This window comes from Micropterus salmoides, unplaced genomic scaffold (genome assembly GCF_014851395.1).
Source record: "Micropterus salmoides isolate LMB-PRFRI ecotype aquatic unplaced genomic scaffold, ASM1485139v1 Ms_hic_scaffold_9, whole genome shotgun sequence".
Lineage (NCBI taxonomy): Eukaryota > Metazoa > Chordata > Actinopteri > Centrarchiformes > Centrarchidae > Micropterus > Micropterus salmoides.
Window position 1 is genome coordinate 19,577,992 of NW_024044681.1, and position 22,211 is coordinate 19,600,202.

Below are 22,211 nucleotides of genomic sequence, written 5' to 3' on the forward strand. Positions count from 1 at the left end.
ACATCAATCAACACATGCAGAGGAGGAAGGGCATATGGCTGTGGAGGCAGTTTGTCTGGTGGATGTAAGTTTTCTAGTCTCCCCACAAAGATAAACAAGAAGAAGGAAAGAGAAAGAATTTCAAGCCATGCTAGCAGTGTGGTTCTATCGATGGCAAAGTCGGTACATCCACCACTTTGATCTAGACAGAAATATCTTAACAACTATTACATGGATCGCCATAATTTTTTGTTCAGACATTCATGGTCCCTAGAGGATGAATCCTATTGACTTTGGTAATCCCCTGATTTTTGGTGCTACAATGAGGTGTTGACATTGATGGTTTAGAGTGAATTGTCTCATTAACTTTTGAATTGATAAATTGATCTGAAATTAGCTACACATTTATTCTCCTCTCGGATTATTTCAATAACTATGGTGATCCCTTAAGTTTTTATTTAGCGCCACCATCAGGTCAAAATATCACTATATCCAATACTTTGGTGTATGACCCAAAGCTAATGACATTCTCATCTGCCTCAGCTATAACTTGTATTTAGTACTAATTAGCAAATGTTCACATGCTAACATGCTAAACTAAGACTGTGATAATGGTAAACATCAGACCCACATGTCATTGTAAGCATGTTAGCATGCTGATGTTAGCGTTAAGCTTAAAGCACCGATATATGTGCACTGGTGTATAACTAGATAATTAATGATTATACAGTAAAACACAGTAGTACATTAATACAAACTACATTAATACAAACTTACTAACACTAATTACCTTATAGCTATGCACAACTACATCATAATATGTTATACACCATTTCTTAAATGTGTACTGCTTATGAATGTTAAATAGCGGGGCCTAAAGTAAAGTGTTTCCATTCAAGTCTTGGTGACTCTGGGTCAACTGAACTTTGACATGAAATGGTTCCTTCTCGTCTTCCAGATAGACAACTTGGCAAGTTAATCAGCATATGGAGCTTCTCTATGGAGCTTTTCTTTTTGCTGCTTTGATTTTTCATTTGGGTCTGAAAATACATCCAGCCCTTCTCCCTTTTTAAAAGTGATTTACTGTATTTATGTTTGTTTATGCTGTTCCTTTGTTTATCCTCATCACTTGTATTGTTTTTTTAGTCCTATGTGGTCAACTTGAAAGTATTATTCTACAATGTGGGCAATAAAGTTCCTAACTAACAAATAAATGACTCAAATGAGAAATCTAATTACTCTCTTGTTATTTCTTTTCTAATTTAGGAATGCACATTTATTGCAAACCCTGTGCAAACATATTTTAGCTAATTGCTAAAACCGCTGCTTTGACAACATTGTGCTTCTCAAAAAAGGTTTTCTTTTTAAAATTTTAACTGAACTGACTGGCCACATGAGAGACCCAGGGAGGTGAAAAGAGGAATAAAGAAAGTGGTGAGAAGAGAGAGAAATGAAAAAGGAAGAGGAAACTCTACTGTAGAACAAAAGAAGAAAGAGTGAATGAATGAAGGCAATTAGATCATATTCATAACAATAAAACACTAATGCCAGGATGTTATATGCATGTGGACAGTGATAATGACAGTTATATATCCGCTCTACACACACACACACACACACACACACAGACTGACTATCATTTTCTCAGGCCCTGGGGCAACACAGGCCAGCCGAATGAACTGTTAGTTGATCATGACTGTAATATATAACCACTATCAACACCATAAATCTAAGCTGCACACGCTCACATACACAAACAAGACACACAGAGGCATGGAGAAGTAGACTACACATACACACACACTCTCAAACAAAATCAATACTGCAGACAGAAACCATGCGTGGTGATTCAGTACACCTCTGTCCCGCCCACGCTCCTAAACTCTGCTGCTGAACAGATGTATGGCCTTGGACTTAAGCTCCTTTATCTTCTGGACGAGGAGAATCTCAATGGTGCTAGAAAAGGAATTCAATCCAAAACACAGTGCTGCACACCAGTTCTGAGAAAATCAGCTGCCTAAAATTTGTCACAAAAAAATCATTTAAACGTAACTTCTGAGTCATGCTCTGTCTTTATAGGAATGGAGCCTTAGCTATGTTTAGACAGAGTTTTCCTCTTATATTAACTTTATGCAAAATAAGGTTAATCAGTGGACAAAACCAGCCTCCTAATCGTGGCTTCTGATAATCAAAAGAGGAGATAAAGGCAGCCAGTGAAACATAGGGCAGCAATAACAGACACTTGTGCTTATGCCATTTGAAATTCTAAAGCTATAAAGCAGCAGATATTTAAATGGCCTCGGGTGTGTTGCTTTTTGCTGAATCATGCTGCCATGAGAAACAGCATTCACATCAGGCTAATGTTACCATTCAGATATGTACTATGATTTATTCCATTCCTTTTACCTCCGGATTTCTGTTGTCTTTCTTTTTAAAATGAGACTTTAGAGAGAGAGTAAGGAAAGAGGTGTAGCGTGACTACATTGTTTTAATAAATTTATGAGAATTAATACCAAATTATGAATTTTAATATTCAGAAAATATTAATTCATAAATCTCTCGCGGGGCACCACCCGATATTCCGTTCGTCCAGGGTCTCGGGATTCCCTGAGTATGGCTAATAATTAGACAATTATTCACTAGTGATCAGTTATTTAACAATCGCTCATTTATCTTAAATAAATCAGTCAGTCAATCTCATATTGAGGGGGTAAATTCTCGTGGCAGGGACTTGGAGAGAGGCAATACACACACAATTCCTTTGGTTACAGTGGAATTTATTAACTAATTAAGGTGAATATAAAAATGCGGTTAAAATATACATCCAAGAAATAAACAATGGCTAAACAATGAGAATATGGGGTTCTATTGTGGGGAGCATTTGATTCACAAGGCAGCTAATGAGTGCAATTAGATGATACTTGACTACTAGATGAAATGTGTCTAGGAGTTTAAGGACTAAAGATAATGGATTAACAACTATGGGACGTCACTGACCACAGAATGCAGGGTTTTGGTCTTACTGTGTGTCACTTCTCCCAACTGGGTGCTGGTCAACGGCCTCACACTGGCTGAGTCCGTGCGTTCTCGGTTAGGACAGCTTAAAGCCGTCGGCCAGTCGCTCTCTCTGCCAGGGAATTGCACTGGAGGTCCATCTTTTGTCGGCTTACTTGCAGTGGGGCCTTTCCAACCCTGGCTCGGGTCAGAGGTTTGGTCGTCCTTTGTTACTGCTGGCAGGACCACATGGCAGGGTCCGAGGAGGGATCATTGGACATTAGCTCGACCGGATAAGGCTTAAAAAGAACTTGGTTGTTCTTGAATTAAAACTAGTGTAACTTAACGGACTGATAACTTTTAACAAAACAAAAGGAAAGAAAATAAAACAAGTAAAGTTGCTGGGAACGAGGGAAAATCGATGTCGCGGCGCTTCGTGTGTGGCTTGGAAACGAACAAAGGGCTTTGTTGCGCCGGGTCTAACTGCTTGGGGCGTTGCCGGGAGAGGGGCATGCTGGGCGCGTGCCAAAGCACAGTTCGAGAGCCAGGAACAAACAGAGGACAAGAGAGCGAACAAGAGCGTGTGTCGCTGTTTTGTCTGTTGGGGCGTGGTTCCCAGAGGGCAGTCCTTTGTTCACTTGATGGAGGGCTTGTCTTTTCTTTAATACGTCTTAATAAAAAAAAAATCTATTTGCGTGTAGTGTAATCTAATATCTTCCCACAATCAAACCTTAATTGTCAACGGTTATACCGTTCTTAGTTTAAGCACTTGATAAATGGAAAACAATTGTCAGTAGTTCAACTTTGAGGCTAGCATTTCAGAATGGCATGTAATACTTGCCATTCGGGGGAGCTCTGGTTACATGAGGATAGCTCTGCTTAACCCTAAAACAATCTTTGCTCAGGAGCTGGGAAATTTAGTTAATTTATTTATTCTTAACCTTAAATTTGAGCTAGAAAATTGCTCGAGTAGTATAGGATGACAATTTTTATCAGCATTTCTAAAGGAAGCGTCATAAAGTGTTGTGAACAAAGCATTGGTTACAAATGAATAAAGTCAGGTGACCTTGCTGAAAATTAAAACACTGCAAAATTAACTTATTTAGATTCTTTTCAACAACAAACAGCAACAACAACAACAACATGGTAACATAACTACTAAAATGGAATGGGGAGACCTAGTTGAGTAACTGAAAAACGTAATTAAACAAGGTAATTTTTGAGTCTTGAGGAGACAGTACTCTGTTTACACAAAGGAGTTTAGGGCTGTCCCTGGATGTCCTGGAGTTCCTCAAATTTGTTGTGAAGAGGAGAATATCCTTTGATGTGAGGTAATCAAACAAAGACGAAGGTCAGTTGCCATAGTTACGTGTGTGGTGGGGCAGTTTAGGGTTGCTGCTCTCTCTTATGAAGAGAAGAGTTCAGGAGAAAGCTAGTCTCTGGTGAGTGTTTCTTTTGTCAGGCACTGCGTTATCTGGCTGCGGTATCAGAGGTGGCAAGTTTTTACAATCAGACTGCCCAGAAACAGCACTTAGGGAAAGCGACCTTTCACCTTTTTCTTTGGAGTCGCTTCGGCTGTCTGTAGAGGGTTGATAAAACACCCTCCTCCTTCTCTCAAGGAGAGAGAAAGAATTTGGAGTAGTCCAAACTTATTTGGGATAAAATGCCCAAATCCACACTGTTGGTACACTACAGAGGTCAGTGTAAAGGTGCATGAATGCTACAATCAGTTTCTTCTTGGAAGTGGGAATATTTCTTTTAAATAATAAGAACTTATTCAATTTTGCAAAAATAAAAATCTTTTCTTTGACACCACTGATCAGTCAACTGTGGCCGGAAATGCAACATGGCTGAAAGTTTCAACCCACAGATATTTTCTGCCCAATGGATCAAACATAAATTGTTTAATAGCTACACCGAATGAATGCTCTTCACTATTCAGGTTCGATAAGGCCATTTTTTCAACCTAAATATATTGTCGAAAGAAGCACTGGCTCTTTTTCTCAAGTTGCTTGATGGGACATTAACCTGTCCAGACCTGAAACCATTAGCTGAACAAAAGAAAATAAACAATAATAAGACTCAGTGAATCATCAACCAGCTTGTTTTCTTTTTTTTTTCTCTTTATAATGACAAATAAGTAATTATAAGACATCAGTTTGGGGATCTGGTAACTTGTAATGGGCGTTCATTATTATTTTTCACATTTTACAATCAACTGGTGATAAAATAATCAGCAGATTCATCAATGATAACAATAATTTTTAGGTGCAGTCCTTTTAGGAGCAGGGCATAAGATTAAGTATTTCAACCACCTGAACAAATCTACCATAACATGCTGCCAAAAGAGTGGCAGAAATCTCTTTGCTTGATTTATGGCGAGTTGGCTAAGCTATTCAAAAGACGGACACTGCAAAGTCAACACTGAATAATAACAGACACTGGAGGTGTTATCATTCTTTGAAGTGACACCACATGAAGAATGAGAAGAATTGAGGGAACAGTAAACATACTTTTCCCATCCACCTATCCATGTTAAGAGCTGATATTGACTGAACTGATGAGTAAATAATAGTACTTTTTGTATTTCACTTTTACTGAAAAATACAAATGTGATGTGATTTTTGCTGGGGTCCTATTTACGTAGATATTGTACTCGGCCATGTTGAGATTAGTTCATAAAACAGTTCTCCATCTCTTCCTCCAACACACACACACACACACACACACACACACTTCTTATTCCAGACATGCATCATGAGATTGATTGTAAGCGTGCGCGCATGTGTTGTGTGTGATAATTGAGTGTGTCTCTGGAGGGCGATTGCTCAGCCCTCCTACATGTCTGAAGTCATCAAAAGGAATGAATGTAACCTTGGGGCAGCTCACTGGAGCTCAGCACACACACATGGACCCACACAACCACACCCCCACACACACACCTGCATTCATATGCGGACACACAAACGTGGAAACATGCATTCAAAGGCACAATGAAATGATGCTTGCATGCATTTACAGGCATAGATTAAAACACATGCACACACACAGACACGCACAAACCTCAGGTACAATATGCAAATGCTTAGTTTTACTGGTGGCTGTGAGCAGGTGAGCAGCAGCATGTCAATGAGGTGAAACAGGACGTGTCAACTTGTGTGGCAACTCTGGGACACTGTGCGTCAGCCACATGTTACGGTACAGTAGTTCTACATTTAATCTGGATTCCACTCAGTGAGTGACCAACCAGTATGCATGGTAGTGCACATTCTCAAGGGTATTGTTTGAATTCAATTTCACCTTACAGAAACATTTGTGAAGTTTGAATCGCAGGGCTCTTATTTTCAGTTGCCTCTTGTTTACCATATCTCATATATATGTTCATATGCAGCTAATTTGCATTGATATCATGTTTTTCAAGGAAATTCTGCTCATATCCGTCAAGTTGATATTTGCTTGATATATGATTTTTTGCAAAATGTTCAAGGCCTAAATATTTGACTTGCTATCCCTACAATGTAAAGTACAACTAAACTGTTGTTAAAAGACTAATGGCAGGGAAAGACCATGGTCATGTTAAATAATAAAAAGACCTTGCTGACTCACAGGACTCCAGGGTTAAAGCCAAAAGCCTGTGACCATCACACCACTTTATAACACTGGCACTTAATTTTGCCATTTACAAATTACATGCATGTTCCATATAAACATCATGGTCAACACTGTGATGCATTTGCTCCTGAACATAATCACTCAAGCAAAATGCATAAAAATGCAAGTTTATCCCACACATGGTTTGCCAGTGTCCTTATATCAACCTACATCAATGCATGATTGAGCTAAATGACTTTAATTTCAATAATATAATTTGTAAAACAGAAGCTCCTGGATGAGTCCATTCAAGTCGGTTTCATTCAGGTTAATTCTGTCAGGGGCAGTGCAGAGTAATGGACACAGTAGAGGGGAAGGTTGAGAGGTAATTGAGTCCAACCTTTGAGTGTACAAAGAAAACATCAGCTGGGGGAAGGGGTGTGTGCATGTGTGTGTATGTGTGTCTTTTACCACTGAGTGTAGTAAAGAGTGTTATATGTGAGATCAATAACTTATACAACGGTGCTTTGTTAAAAGCAATCATTTATCAGGCGACTTTATTCTACCACGCTCTTCCTTGCTTTCTCTTTTTGTCTCTCTCACAAACACTCACACACACACACACACACACACACACACACACACACACACATCCACATATGCAGAAACACTTGGGCCATCTGGATACTTGCAGGGTTCGGCTTATTCAATAGATGCTACAAGTCTATTTTTATGCCTGTTAGTTGTAGTGCAGAAGCACCTTTGTATGGCCACGGTCATCCATTCACTAAAAATCAATCCTATTGGTTTTACATATATTGTACCATTTGTGAGGTTCTTCTCCCATCTTCCTTTTTTTCCTCTCACCTGTAAGGTACATTTCCTCTCCTTCCAGGAACATCATGTGACAGCGGGCACACCTGGCACAGCTAGGGTGGTAGCGCTTCCCTCCAGCCTGGGGGGAGAGACAGGGAGGAGAAGAAAAGGAAAGGAAACAAAAGGAAAAGCAGATGACTCGAGGAAATGAGAAAAGAGTGGTGATAAGAAATAGAGAAAGAAATGAGGAGTGAAGAATGGCGAGAGGCGTGATAAGAATAAACAGGATTGAAGAGGGTAGAGGAGAGTGTTGCTTTGTTGGTTCTCAAAAGCTGCTTCGTCATCAGTCAACACTTCAGTCATTTAAGGAGGGACAGCTGTGTCTTTTCACAGCTTTTCATAGACCGACACACAGACAGACCCACACACAAACACACACACACATATATATATAAACCATGCACATTCTCCCTGTTTTTCAAGTCTGTCTTAATCATACAGACACACATATTCACACATGGAAAAATGCACTAACCTCAAGTACTCTGCCGCTGATGTACCTGTTACAGCTGTCACACCGGATCCCAAACTGAGTGTGGTAGTCAGTCTCACAGTAAGGTATTCCATCCCTGCCAGGAACAAAAGAAAAGCAAGTTCTAACTTTGAATTTACTTTCTTTGAATTTACTTTCTGTCTTTCTGCAACTATACCTTATCCTATAGCACATTGCTTTTTTAAGTCAATGTACATGAATCTTTAGGAGCAAAAACAAAAGATTCCTGCAATATTAACAAGATTTTTCACTGTGACCGTTGTAGTATGAACATTTAAATCAATACTGTGGGTGTAATCTTGTTGACCATTTAACTGATACAAAGGTGCTGGTGAGAAAATCCTACTTTTCCATGACTCTAAAAAGCATTCTATTTTAACACCTGTTTTAAGCAAATTGGTCATCATACCTTTGTAGCTTCAGATATGAAAGCCAACACACGAGCAACACTGTCAGCGAAGGAACTTTTCAAAACAGGATTTTGGGAAAATCGCTTGAGAAAATCTTTGATATTGGCTCAAACATACCTATAGAAGAAACTATACATATGGGGAATCAAGCCACCTACTTGCTGATGTACTCTCCAGTAAGCGCACAGCCACACGTTCGGCATTTAAAACAACTGACGTGCCACTGTCTCTCCAGAGCGAGCAGAGACTGACCCTGTTTGATCTCCTCGCCACAGCCTGCACAATCTAGAGGAGAAGAGAGGAGAGGAGAGGAGAGGAGAGGAGAGGAGAGGAGAGGAGAGGAGAGGAGGGGAGAGGAGAGGAGAGGCAGGAAATGCAGCAATGGGAAAACACACAAGGAAGATAAGAGACACATTTTTAACCATTTATCATTCTTCCGCTCCGCCCTTGCCTCTCTGCTCTGCCACCCTCTCATTACTTTTCTCCTCCTTCCTCTTTCTTCCTCATCCTGCTTTCCTGTCGTGATACTGTCTTTGCCAGATGGAGCTACCAGAACCAGGCTACAGGACTACCTGGGGCAGCAGGCCACCTTCTGTGTGTGTGTGTGTGTGTGTGTGTGTGGTGGTGGTTGTGTGTGTAGCTGCAGGGAAGGTGGCTATGTTTTGCAGCGGTCAGCAGGTGGACACAGGTAGAACTCTTCTAGTGTATTTTCAACTGTAAGGGTACAAACAGTCTTACATGCTAGAATCACAAATATGTGATTGCCACTAAATGACCAGGGGGGTATGCATTATTTTTAGGTGATTGCACAGCTTTGGTGTAGCAGCTTAATTCTGTCTCACTGATATCAAAGGATAATGCTCTATTTTTCTTATAGTCAATATTTCCCATGAAGACACTAAAACAAACAATTCATCGTTTGTGTACCCGAAGCCTGATTACTCCTCTGTGCCATAGACGTTAAAAAAGACATTGCTGCACTGGGTGACATGTTCCTTCATTTCCATGAACATGGGAACTGTAGTATAGTCAATCCTACATACACATGCTGCTGTAAATACGCAATACAGCACTAAATGTGTATTTTTAATATTCCCCAATCAACGCACTATTTACTCTTGTTTGATTAACGTTTGCTACAAACAAATTGCCCAGCTGTTTTAAGAAATCACTTAACCTTTAAAAAAAACTATATATTTGTGACCAATTTTTAAAGATTTATGTCTTCAGTAGGAGTGATTGTGCTTGTGGCCAAGAGCCAAAAAAGAGGCAGGGAAGTCGGAAAGTATTGTGAGACAGACTAAAACATGGTTGGTTTTTGTCTTTTCATGGGATATACTGACAGTAAGAAAAAATAAACAGCACAGCCAGACTTAATTGCTAAAAACTGGACGACTACTTATTTCAGCTGTTTCTCTTATTTGTTGGAGAAGGAAAATGAAGACTCCAAAACTAGTAAGTGGACCTTTGTGGTGAGATTATATTGTCACAATTTTACCCAAGATCAATTATGAAGTTTAACACTCTGCTAAAATAAAACTTATTTCAAGGTTAAAAACACATAGTTTCTATTTACAATAATATCCTACATTGCCTCAAAATAATTAAGCAATAATAACATTTTGATTGCTGGCAAGTAGCCTTGGTATCACACAAATCCCCAACAAATGTCACATTACAGTTTACAATATTTACAGTCTACGTGGTGAGGTATGCATGAGTGTGTGCATATATTTGTGTGTGGGTGTGTGTTTGTTCCTTACAGCTTGGTCCGTGGACCTTGACGGGCTTGTCGCTCTTCAGAGTGTGTGAGCATTGCTGACACACACACTTCTTCCCACAGAAGGTCACCCTGTCTCCAATTGGGAATGGACTCCTGAGAACACACACAGACATTTTCAGTAAAGCTATGCAGACATGGCATTGCGGAAAATCTACTTTTTGAAACATGCAGTTAAAAGGGTCAGTTCACCCATATCACAACCACAATGCAATGGCATTTGGCACTGAGAACTAACATTTGACAAATCAACAGCCATGTTTTTACATTGGGACTATTCCATAACTGGTGTTGGGCAGTACTGTAATATTATTACTTTTCCCAGTAACTAGTAGTGTAAGGGATTACTTTTTCCAAGACAGCAATAATATTGCAGGTAACAATCCAAGTAACGCTGCGTTACTGCGTTACCAGAACACCACTTGTTTTGTTGTCACTGACATGACTGCGTGGCAGTTCAGGAGCAATTCAAGTAGAGAAGCCAGACCATGTGTAGTTCAAGTTGGCTGCTAGCCAAAAAGCTAAAGGAAGAATAAAGAACGAGGGAGATACTGTAGGTGTAAGTACTGTCATTATTGTGTCAAAGTCTAAGATGCAAAAAACATTGTCGTCTATTGTAAACTTGCAACTTGTGCAAAAACCTTTCAACCGCAAACAATTCTACATCTAATTTATCAAAGCATCTGCTAAGGCAGCACAGCGATGTGAAACCTGTAGAAAGAAACTCTGGTGCTGAGCAGGAGGCCGCTAATTCCAGTGATGCATGCACTCGTCGGGAGAGAGTGGTAAGCAACGTTTTATGTTTTGTAAAAAATATTTACATTTACATTTCCTCATTTGGCAGACACTTTTATCCAAAGCGACTTACATTTGAGGAACAACATAAAAGCATCAACAGAGCATCAAATACAGATCTACAACTGACAATACATACTAGTAAGAGCAGCAATAAATACAGTACTGGTAAGAGCTCATAGTTCATATCACATCAATGGGGTAAATACCTAGGGAAGGAAGTAAGAGTTAGCACAAAAAAGGAGGAGCGTAGTGGCCGAGAAGGAACATAAGTTTGTATTATGGAGTTTAGGTAGATGGGTGCAGACCCAGTAGTCACTCTGTATCCAAGCATTAGTGACTTGAATCTGATTCTGGAGGCCACGGGGAGCCAGTGGAGGTCACTGAGTAATGAAGTGATACGAGTCCTTTTGGGCTGATCCAAATTCTGAACCATTTGTAAGGGTGTCACCACACAAACTGGAAACTGGGTGGCATCTTGAGTGAGGTAGGGCCTGATTTTCCTTATGTTGTGTAGAGCAAAGCAGCATGACCGTGAGACAGCGGCAACATGGTCTGAAAAGGACAGCTGGTCATCAATCATGACACTCAAGTTTCTCACCACCCTGGTTGGAGTGATGGTAGAGGAGTCAATTTGTAGTTTGATGTTGTGGTGGATAGATTGCTTGGCTGGAATGACCAACAGTTCAGTCTTAGAGAGGTTTAGTTGAAGGTGGCAAGCCTTCATCCATGCAGATGTGTCCGAGAAACAGTCCGTGATCCTCGCCGAGACGGTGTGGTCGTCTGGCTGGAAGGATAGGTAGAGTTGCATGTCATCTGCGTAGCAGTGGTAAGAGAAGCCGTGAGAGCGAATGATCGGCCCCAGTGAAGTGGTATAAATTGAGCAAGGGTGTGACACGAGCCCTTTTAAAGGTTGTCGGGAAGGTTCCTGAAGCCAGAGAAGTATTTATCACAGGAGTGATTGCGGGGACCACGGTAGGAGATATGGCTTGGAGGAGATTCGTAGGAATCGGGTCCAGTGGGCATGTAGTGGGACGGCTATGGGTCAGGAAGTCTGATACTTTGCTCTCTGTGAGAGGAGTAAACGAGGAGAGTGAAGAACCATTGACCTGGGAGGAGAGGAAAAGATGTAGTAGGACTGCTACAATGGTTGAGTTTGAGTGTTTTAGAGAATTGGCTAGTTATAGCCGCCACTTTGACTGTGAAGAAGGCAGCAAAGGTATCAGCAGACAAGTTTGTGGGTGGTGGAGGTGGAGGAGGATTAAGTAGCGTTTTAAAAGTGGAAAATAATTTCCTCGAGTCAGTGGCACTGCTAATTCTGTTATTATAGAATGCCATTTTGGCAGCACTGATGCTTGTTGAGAAGGAGGATAGGAGCAATTGGTAGCCCTTAAGGTCAGCGGGGTCTTACACTTGCATTTTATATTTTGTACACTAACATGTGCCAAAGCATGTATACAAACAGAACGATACTGAAATATGCTGATGACACAGTTATTGTGAGTCTGTTAAATGATGGTGAATTTGGTCATGGTCCTATTATTGAAGAGTTTGTCTCCTGGTGTGACAAATCCTATTTGGAGTTAAATATAGAAAAAACAAAAGACATGATCATAGATTTTAGAAACAGTGCTTCTAATTATTACTCTACGGTCATCAAAGACCAGGCGGTGGATTGTGTAGAAAGCTACAAATATCTTGGGACTGTCATAGACTCTAAATTGACTTTCGAAAAAAATTGTGAGTCTGTATGTAAAAAGGGTCACCAGCGTCTGTTTTGCCTCAGAAAGTTGGTTAGGGGGTGGTGGTGTAGAGGCACACTGCCATGTTCCTTTTAGAAGTTTTAGGCCTTGGATATTTTATAATGTTCTATGCTTATTGTTTGTTTTGATGTTTTTATGTATGGATTGCCGAAAGTCTCCTGTCTGCACAAAAATTTTACCCTCGGGTACTAATAAAGACACCTTGACCTTGACACCTTGTACAGATAAACAGTAGGTTAAAAGTCGGGATTTACTTGCTTTATTTTTTATTTCAGCCAGTAACCTTAAGAAACGTTAAATTTTTTTTAAGAAACACTCTTGCTGTTGAATATGCTATTAGCTAAAAAGTCGGAAGGGACTTGCTTTGTTTTTTTAATTTTGTTAAATACTATATAGCCTATGCTGAATAGCATCATCTGGTTTGAGAGGCTGGAGTGTTTTCAATTTGGCTGATTGATGACTCCTAATGTTAATTATTGTTCCAGTAAAGTGGATTGAAATGAGCTCCTGAACAGGTTGTCTGTCACTTTTTAGGATAAGACGGGGTGGGGGGCAGTGTAAGTAATATACTAAGTAAGGCAACGAGTAACATAACTAGTTACTTTTTGATACCCAGTAATAAGTGAAGTAATATTATTACATTTCTAAGGAATAATAATTAAAGAGTAACTTATTACAATATCTGATTAACTTACCCAACACTGTCGATAACAAAGAAGCTGATAAAAACAGTTGACTGCAAGATCTGAGGAGTACTTTTATGGTTTGACACAAGTTGGAGATTTAAATTTGTTCTCATGTGTACATTAAAAATTAATAAGGAGTAAATCCTACTTCCACAGCGCCGGAAATCTTACAAACGTTTACGTCCTGTCAGTAAAAGACCTTAGGAGTTTCATCCGGTTCCCTTCCTGTGTATGTAACATAAAGCTATACTTCACATTTAGATTATATCTATGAATCTAGACTTGGTATCTGATAACAAACCTCTTTGTTACAATACAGCAACTGTGTGCAAAGTAAATATACTTTGCCAGTGCCAAATCTGTTTAGTTTCAGAAAAATCAAGTTAAATGTCAAATTGTTTGATGTCCTTCGCATTGGACGTCACGTCATGGTAATAATTCTGATATAGAGTTAATCCATATGATTACAATAATGATTACAATGATCAAAAAATATTATCAATACAATGCTCAGCTCTACTGTATGTTATATGTTTTTCTTCTGGTTAGAGTTTTGCACTCTGCACACATTCAGAGCAGTTGTTGTGGGAGTTGCTTGGACAAAAAGTCAATTGACAGACACAGTTTAATTGCAATTTGCTGACACAGCCATTTTCAAAATGAATCAGCTTCATTTGCAAAACTCTCAACATAAGCAAGCCAAAACCTAATGATCCATCTCTACATCTAACACACTGACTGATAGTTAGCTTTTTATACTATTTACTGTACTGCTCACCAGTCACACTTCATTTACAGTCACTTTTATGAAGTGATATGATGTACATGATGTGTGATAAATGAATTGAGACCGGCCAACTACAAACACCAAGTGTATTTCCCGTTTTTTAGTATTCAAATATCTTAAAATGTATCTTGTTTGCTCTTAGATGTACTATCTCATCAACGTCATGCTCAGCTCTGAGCACCTCCACTGATTTTATAAAAAAAATATATTATATAGCCGGTGAAAGTTTTAAAATCTTTTTCTAAAGTCTGAGAAAATAACCCTGGTGATGTCAGGTTACCTCCGTTTTGGATCGAGACTTTTATAACAGAAAGCTGTGGGAGTTTCTCAGACAGGTAGGTAGTAGCTATCATGTTGCATTTTGGAAAGGGTTATGGTTGGGTTGTGACCTTTACTAGGCACTAAAACTCAGGATAGCTGCTTCTCTATTGTCACATGCGGTCTAGTCTTGTTGAATTAAATAACAATAACATGATGTAAATATTGTAGTAGATCAACTGGCATTTAACCAAGGTATCCAGCCCAGGGTAACATACTGGGTTGGGATGAAATTGAAAGTAGGCTAAAACAGGATTTTTATTTGGTGTGTAGAGGTAATGAAATAGTAGAGGATTTAAACATTAAGGCCATTCAAACACAGTTCTTCAACAATGCATATGTAACTATATACTTTGACATATACCTGGCCCTATCAAAAACAAACTAAATCTACTGAAAAAATGTATGTGTAAACCTACTTGGCAATAATGATTCTGATTCTGCTTCTGTGTTAAGATTTTCCAGTAGTTTAGGTGTGATCTGATAAGTAAGAAGTTGTGAACAATGTTGCAAAGTCATGATGAGAATTTCACATGTTATGAATGAAAGATCCCTGAGGACACAACAATGGTGTTAAAAATTTTAAATATTTTAATTGCACTACTCCTACTACTATCAATTGCACCTGAAAACATATTTTATTGTAAAACTTTTACAATATATCTAAAAAAAATAATATATATTATCACTGAATTAACAGAAAAAGGGATGAGGCATGAAATCAGGTGAGTACAACTGTGGCAGTAGGCCATAAGCAACTATACGCACTAACCCTTCATTACCTGCAGATGCTGCAGACGAAGCAGTGCGGGTGGTACGTCCTCCCCAGGGCAGATACCACCTCTCCAGTGATGTACTGATCACAGCTGTCACACTGGGTCCCGTAGAGCCGCTGGTAGTCCTCTGTACAGATATACTCGCCAGAGTGGTGGAAGAAACCCGAGTGCACCAGATCACAGCCACACACTACACAGACAGAGAGAAAGAAGTGAATCAGCTCAGAAACATGAGGCAGACTGACCTAACTGAGAGGAAATGCTACTGTAAGTCATCACTGCGTGGAAGGAGTGATAGAAACTATTTCCTCACTACAACAAAGAAATGTTCTTCAAGATAAACTGTCAGGATTACCGTACACAGTTTTCATGCAAAAGTCATGTATTGATGATTATAGGCCCTCTCAGGCCTGTAATTAAACCAACACATATGATCAGGATGTACAATATTCCACAATCTGATGCTGTAACTACTATTTTAGTTGTCAGCCTGATTTGACACAAAAGGTAGTGTTAATCCTCTTATATAGAGGTTTCACCCTCTGGTTTGAAGGTTGTTAACAGTACACAGGGTCAGTATTTTGCGCACGTGTGTGTTGGTTGAGGGGGTGGGGTTGTTGAGAGTGCAATCTGTTGTCGTTTCTGACCTTTAAAGGGTTAATTCTCTAATCTGGTTTGGGGGATTAGACCAGTAACTATCTAATCTGTTAAATTATATATTATGTTATGGTTGTCTGTGAATATAAGAATCTATATGGTGTGTGTTCCTGCCTGTAACTTGATACACACACATATACTTTTATATGTATTTATGGAGGCAGTGTTGTGTGATAGATGCATGTCCAGGCAAAGAGACACGTGAGTGCACACAGATACACACATTGTGTTTACTAGAGACGCTGACAGCATGATATATGGCGTTTATTGAGCAAATGCAAAGTCCCTTCAGCCGAATGATTACTTCTGGTCCAGCTGTGCTGAGGGTGAGGAGGCATTGCTGAGCTGGTTGGTTAGACAGTTTAAAAGGAGCTGAACGATAATTTGCTCCAGTAATCAGGGAGGCATGGAGCTCACTCTTACTGTACCTTCAATCAGTTGTGTTGTGTTGTGTTGTATTGTGTTGTGTTGGTGGCTACAGCTAAGCCATATCCTCTTATAATGCCACCAGCACAAGGGTTTTTATGTGTCCTCAAAATTGATGCCGTCAGTGCCATGCTTTACCTACTCCCACACTCACTCTACACAAATCACTGTGCTTTAACCCTCTGTACAGCCGTACAGCAGTATACAGTATAGAGTAGCATCATGATACAATCTGGAAATAAATTAGACATCTGGCAGCCAACGGATCAAGATATCTGACAGTGAACTGAATGTCTAGTCTCTAATTAAGCTAATGGCTCTAAATCCAGTGGAGTGAATGGATATGATCTGATCCGAGCCAGCGTGTTAAGTGGCTCAGACACAGAGAGAGGTAGAGCCAAAGAGAGAGAGATACTGTGGAGCAAGACAAACAGTCTAGCTACCTAATTTATGTGTCTATTGGAGCCAACCTGAAGACATAAAGACAGTAAAGCAATATTCAAAAGTGAACTGTACTCCTTTTCAAAGTTTTCTTCATGTAAGTCTGGAGACAAACATATTTCGCTTTGAAAGGCTTTCAAGAAACCCAAAGAAGAAAACCATGTCATGGTAACTTTCTATTCCCTTTAAAATGCATAATATTGTAACATTATGTAGATATTAACATAGTATCACCGTTCACTGCACATTGTATGACTGCATTGCCTGCAATTGCATTATATCTGCTGACCATAAAAGCCCTTATTGGCAAGACACATACTTTTAAACAGACCAGGCAGACTGTTGCATCGCATCATGGCAAGGCATGTTTATTTGTACTGCACCTTCCAAGAACAAGTGCTTTACATAATGGCATTAAGACAGGATATAAAATGAACACATGGTATTATAAAAAGACATATAAACAGGATTTGAAAGAGTATAACAGACTACAATAGCTCAAATAAAGCCAGATTACAGTAGAATAAGGTGTAGTAGTGTAGTGGAGCAGCACAGCAGCAGATCAGTAATATATTAATAATAGTATTTTGGCCCTATGTCATTCAGTTCTTTTGGCCTATGTCGGCTGAGGCTTGGAGGTAGAGCGGATTGCCGGTTCGATAACCTGCATGTTTAAGTGTACTTGGGCAAGATACTGAACCCCAAATTGCTCCAGACGGCTGCACCGTCGGTGTGTGTGTGAATAATTAGTTCCTTACTGATAAGCAGTTGGTACCATAGCCTCTGCCATCAGTGTATGAACGTGTGTGAACTGGACTCATGTTGTCTCTTCCGGTCTTAGTGAGTACTCTAGCAGCAGCATTCTGAATCAGTTGTCTGATAGACTTTTCAGAGAACTGTAGCGTTACAGTGGTCAAGCCCACTGAAGATCAGCAAGTTTTTCTTAATCCTGTTGAGACACAAGTCCTTTAATCTTTGATATATTTTGCAGGTGACAGTTGAATGATTTTGCAATTGTCTTAATTGGCTGTTAAGATTTCAAACAAAATACTGCATAATATTTTTCTCCTCTGTCTCTGACATTGTATTCTTCTCATGGCAAAGCTGCTTTCGCACAACTTCAAAATGCCAGCCTGACCTTTATCAGTCTGCCTGAGACTAAAGCTGTTCACAGTGGAAGACTTACAGCTTCTGTATGTGCTGTACACACACACTGTATATCAATACACATGTGTATGCACTACAGTGAACCATTCTTTTGTGAACCACCAGTGGGATTGAAAAGCCAGTGTAAGTTGATGCGTATAAAGAGTAAGGATTCACCAAAGATGAAGTTATGTGATTTTCAGCCAGCTGTGACAACATGATGCATGCAAATCTACATAAATTGAACCCTTTCCCACACTTGAGGATGATTGACTTTTAAATTTTTCTCATCCTGCTGATAGCATTCACACATTCATCAGTATTTAAATCCTATCCTCCACATCTTAAAAGCTATTAAGATGTGGAGGAAAACAGGAAAGAGAGAGAGCTGTTGAGGCATGGCTTCTCTTGAGGGACATCTGTTATATTTGGACATTTGCAGCAGCTGCGTTTATTGATACCACTTCTAAAGTTAGCATTTTGCACAAAGCATGGCTTCACAGAGCTGCTAGCATGGCTGTAGACTATGCATGCTGTAAGTGCATTTTTATTAGACAATAATAATCTCACCTTCCTGTCAAAAATATTGGAATGTGTTGTTGCCTCCCAATTCAAAGCCCACCTCAATGACCTGTACAATCCATTTTAATCTGGTTTTTGCTCAAAGCACAGAAACAGCCCTCCTCAAAGTCACCAATGACCTTCTCTCTGCAGACTCTAGTCATCTCAACATTCTCATTCTCCTGGACCTTACTGCAGCTTTTGACACTATCAACCACAGCATTATTCACTTCTCCTGGCTAAGGTCATATCACACAGCCAGACAACCATGCATCAGTATCAACAACTGCACCTCTGTGTCCTAAGGCATACCCTAGGGTTCAGTGCTTGGTAATCTCCTGTTAATCCTGTAAATGCTCCCCGTTGGTAACCTCATTCAGCATCATGATCTCCACTTCCAATTCTATGCCGATGACGTCCAGCTCTACATTTCTTACATCACAACTACAACTCATTCCATTCTGACAAACTGCCTCACTGAAATCAAATCACGGATGCATGCCAACTTTCTTACACTCAACTTTGACACATCAGACTTGATCATTGTCGGTTCCAAATCATGCCCCCAAAATAACCCAAAACTACTGCCTGACTATTTACAACACCACTCTGTCCCCCTCCCCACACATCCACAGCCTCAAAGTCATTTTCTACAGCAACATCTCCTTTGAACACCACGTCAACCTGATCTACAGAACTGCCTTTTTCCACCTGAAGACATTGCTCATCTCCTTCTATCACTGTCTATCTCTGCTGCCTAAAAGCCCATCCGTGCCTTCATCACATCCAGAATTGACTACTGAAATTGCATTTTATATGGTAGTGACCACATGACCACTGTCCCCCAGAACCTCCACTGGCTCCCTGTTCCACACAGATCCAATTCAAGTCCGTCCTTCTGCTCACTCACAAAGCCCTCCACAATCAGTCCCCCTCCTACTTCATTGACCTGCTCCACCACAACACTCCTTCCTGAAGCCTCTGCTCTTCTGATGCCAACCTCCTATCTCCATCACTCAGAACCAAGCATCGGACCTAGGGTGATCCGTCCATGTTCAAATCACTAATCAAAACCCATCTATTCATCTTTTCAGAATGGCTTTAAAATACAAGCTACAATATATATATATTTTCTTTTTAGACAGAAAGTAAATGCAATTTGTCACAACTGCAAATCATGTAGTACATCAAGCAGTATGCAGACGGATATACAGAATATCTGTATGATGAGTACAAGGTCATAATTTAGATAAAATTTCCTCTCAAAACCAGTACATCAAAAGTGCATAAACTTAAATGAACTTAAACTATGTCATTAAGCTAAAGACGTTATTTTGCAGATTTACAATGTAATTAACGTATAATAGAAGCAGGAAATGCCACAGCAGAGAATTCCCAATATTTAAATGAGTATGTGACTGCCTGCTATCATCCATTATTCCATCTCTGTCACATGACATTTTAGTCTTTCAGGGACAGTCAGGACAAATCTTCTCACTGCCACTTGAACTTGCTGACTGAAGCTTAATTTTCAAGCAGGTCAGAGACTTGTCAGTTGTCAGACCTGTCAAGAAAGACCCCACGTAACCTCACCCTGACCTTTCCTGTTCCCTCACCTGTTGCCCTAAATTATGAAGGTTTTCTACAGTCTCTGTTCTGTGTGCTGAATTGGCACTAACCAGGCACTTCCTTTGGCAGCTAAACCGTCTTAGCCTTTCTGCTGGATCTGGAGGCAGAGAGAGTAACAGCATTTTGTTTATCTACAACCATCTAGAGAGTCATCCAGCATCATTTCTGTCTCATTGTGTAGTGCTGCCATGCTCCAACTGTCACAATAACCCCAGGAATCGCAGGGACCTGCAAAACATATTCTCACCAGACAAAAATAATGATCAAAATATATTTAACAGGAGATAATTCAGGCCACATCACATTCACACAATATAATGAAATTAAAGGTGCAATATGTAGTTTTCAGAGGCCACTAGCAGTGCGGTTTTTAAATTGAACTCATGAGCGAGCATAATCTGAAACACAACCGCTGTCCTTACAAAGATCCCACAATCAACACGGAAATAGCTCCATGACGGCTGCGGCTTTTCACACTGACATCTTCAGGCTGTTACTTCAACGTTCCCGGCTCATAAAACGCAGCAAGCCTGCATATTGGCACCATACTCCCGGGGGAAAAAAAGGCAGTGTGACAGCGGCTATAGTCAGACAGGGAGACATCTTCACACAACATAAATCAACACGTTGACACATTACCAGTGGCACACAGAACAGTAATGCGGGCTGCGTTAGCTGGTGAAGTAGTGTGAAAAGCTATACGGTTGCATATTGCATCAGCTAATGTTAGCAACTACTCGGCGTTAGCCGGCAAGCTAACGTGACTCTCTCCATGTTTCTTTCAGCCGTTTTCACCAACATCATCTGATTCACTCTTTAAATATGTGTCTATTAAGTCACTATCTATTGCTGAATGAGGTAACAAAATAGTGATTGATCCTATGGCCCACTGATGAAATTATTGCAATATTCATTTGCAGTTTTATGAACTGGGTGTCAGTGGGGACATTCCCAGAAAAAATGCTGTATTGAGTAACTGCTAATGAAAACCGAACATTTCCTACTGCTGCAGCTTCACATTAAAAGCTTTTAACTGGTGAAACATGAGTCAATTTTTATTATGAAGTAGTCACAGGGAATGCAATGTGCAATGTGAGCTTGACACTGACCACTGACCGATGTTCATCAAAAATGCATCTACAAAATAAGACAATGGATCAGTTTAAAATATTGTAGGAAGTAAGCCAATGAAACAAGAAGGACCTATTCGATGAAGAGCTGCAGACTACAGACTGAACACCTCTAACTTCTCAGCGAGGAAACCAACCTTTCAATTTGCTGTTCGCAGACTCATGCTATGAGCAGCAGAATATCTGATCACAGAATAATGGAAAAAGGCCAGGTACTGCATTTATTAAAACTTCTGTTTTGCTGTCCTCATAATTCTTTGACCTTAGTATTAAACTGCATTTGCTGTTACCACGAATATCACAGGAAGGTGATGCCTCTGTAATTAAATGTATTTATAAACCTGAGGTTAGGTTAGGATAGTGGTTCCCAAAGTTGGGGGCGCAGAGCTGGTGCATAGTGCTTTTTCACTGTCAAACACAGGTGTGACTAATAACATTAATAATTACTGCTTTGTATTGCAAAAATTGCTACAACTGAGACACTGTAGATGTTATTAGTTCCACCTGTGCTTCCCCTGCACAGGTGGAACTACAGTGTATGCTGTGAAAAAGATCTATGAATCTGATGAATTCAGCAACAATAAAGAAGTGTGCTGTGATGCTGGAAAGGCTTTAGTCAGAAAGCAAAATGACAAGTAAAGTCATTCAAATTCAAAATACAAAGAAGCCTTTCTTGCTCTTGAGTTTACTGTCAATATACCCAGGCAGTTAAGGAAATGTTTAACTTGTGACTAACAGAAAGTCTGATCCTTCCCTCAGGTCATCCTCTGTTCAAAACACTGAAGCACCACAGAACAAAACATCAGCTGAACGCAGCTACGCAGATCAGCTCCTGATAGCAGCTCCTGATAGCTCAGATTACATGACTTAATAATAATAATAAAAGTAGCCCTCATCTCCTCTTTGGAGACCAGACTTGATAACCCTTCCATTTTTCATTGCCCTCTCCAGGCTCACAGCAGTTGTTTAATGT

General features: G+C 39.9%; 1 protein-coding gene across 2 annotated transcripts in view; it reads right to left on the reverse strand.

Moving 5' to 3' along the window:
* LOC119895959 (actin-binding LIM protein 3-like) overlaps positions 1-22,211 on the reverse strand; it is a 63,970-nt gene that overhangs the window by 22,243 nt on the left and 19,516 nt on the right. For both annotated transcript variants that reach the window (XM_038709393.1, XM_038709392.1), the window contains exons 3-7: positions 15,255-15,438; positions 10,107-10,219; positions 8,502-8,628; positions 7,916-8,009; positions 7,432-7,519 (exon numbers count right to left, since the gene is read on the reverse strand). In XM_038709393.1, coding sequence (XP_038565321.1) covers positions 7,432-7,519; positions 7,916-8,009; positions 8,502-8,628; positions 10,107-10,219; positions 15,255-15,438 — 606 coding nt within the window. The remainder of the gene's footprint in view (positions 1-7,431; positions 7,520-7,915; positions 8,010-8,501; positions 8,629-10,106; positions 10,220-15,254; positions 15,439-22,211) is intronic.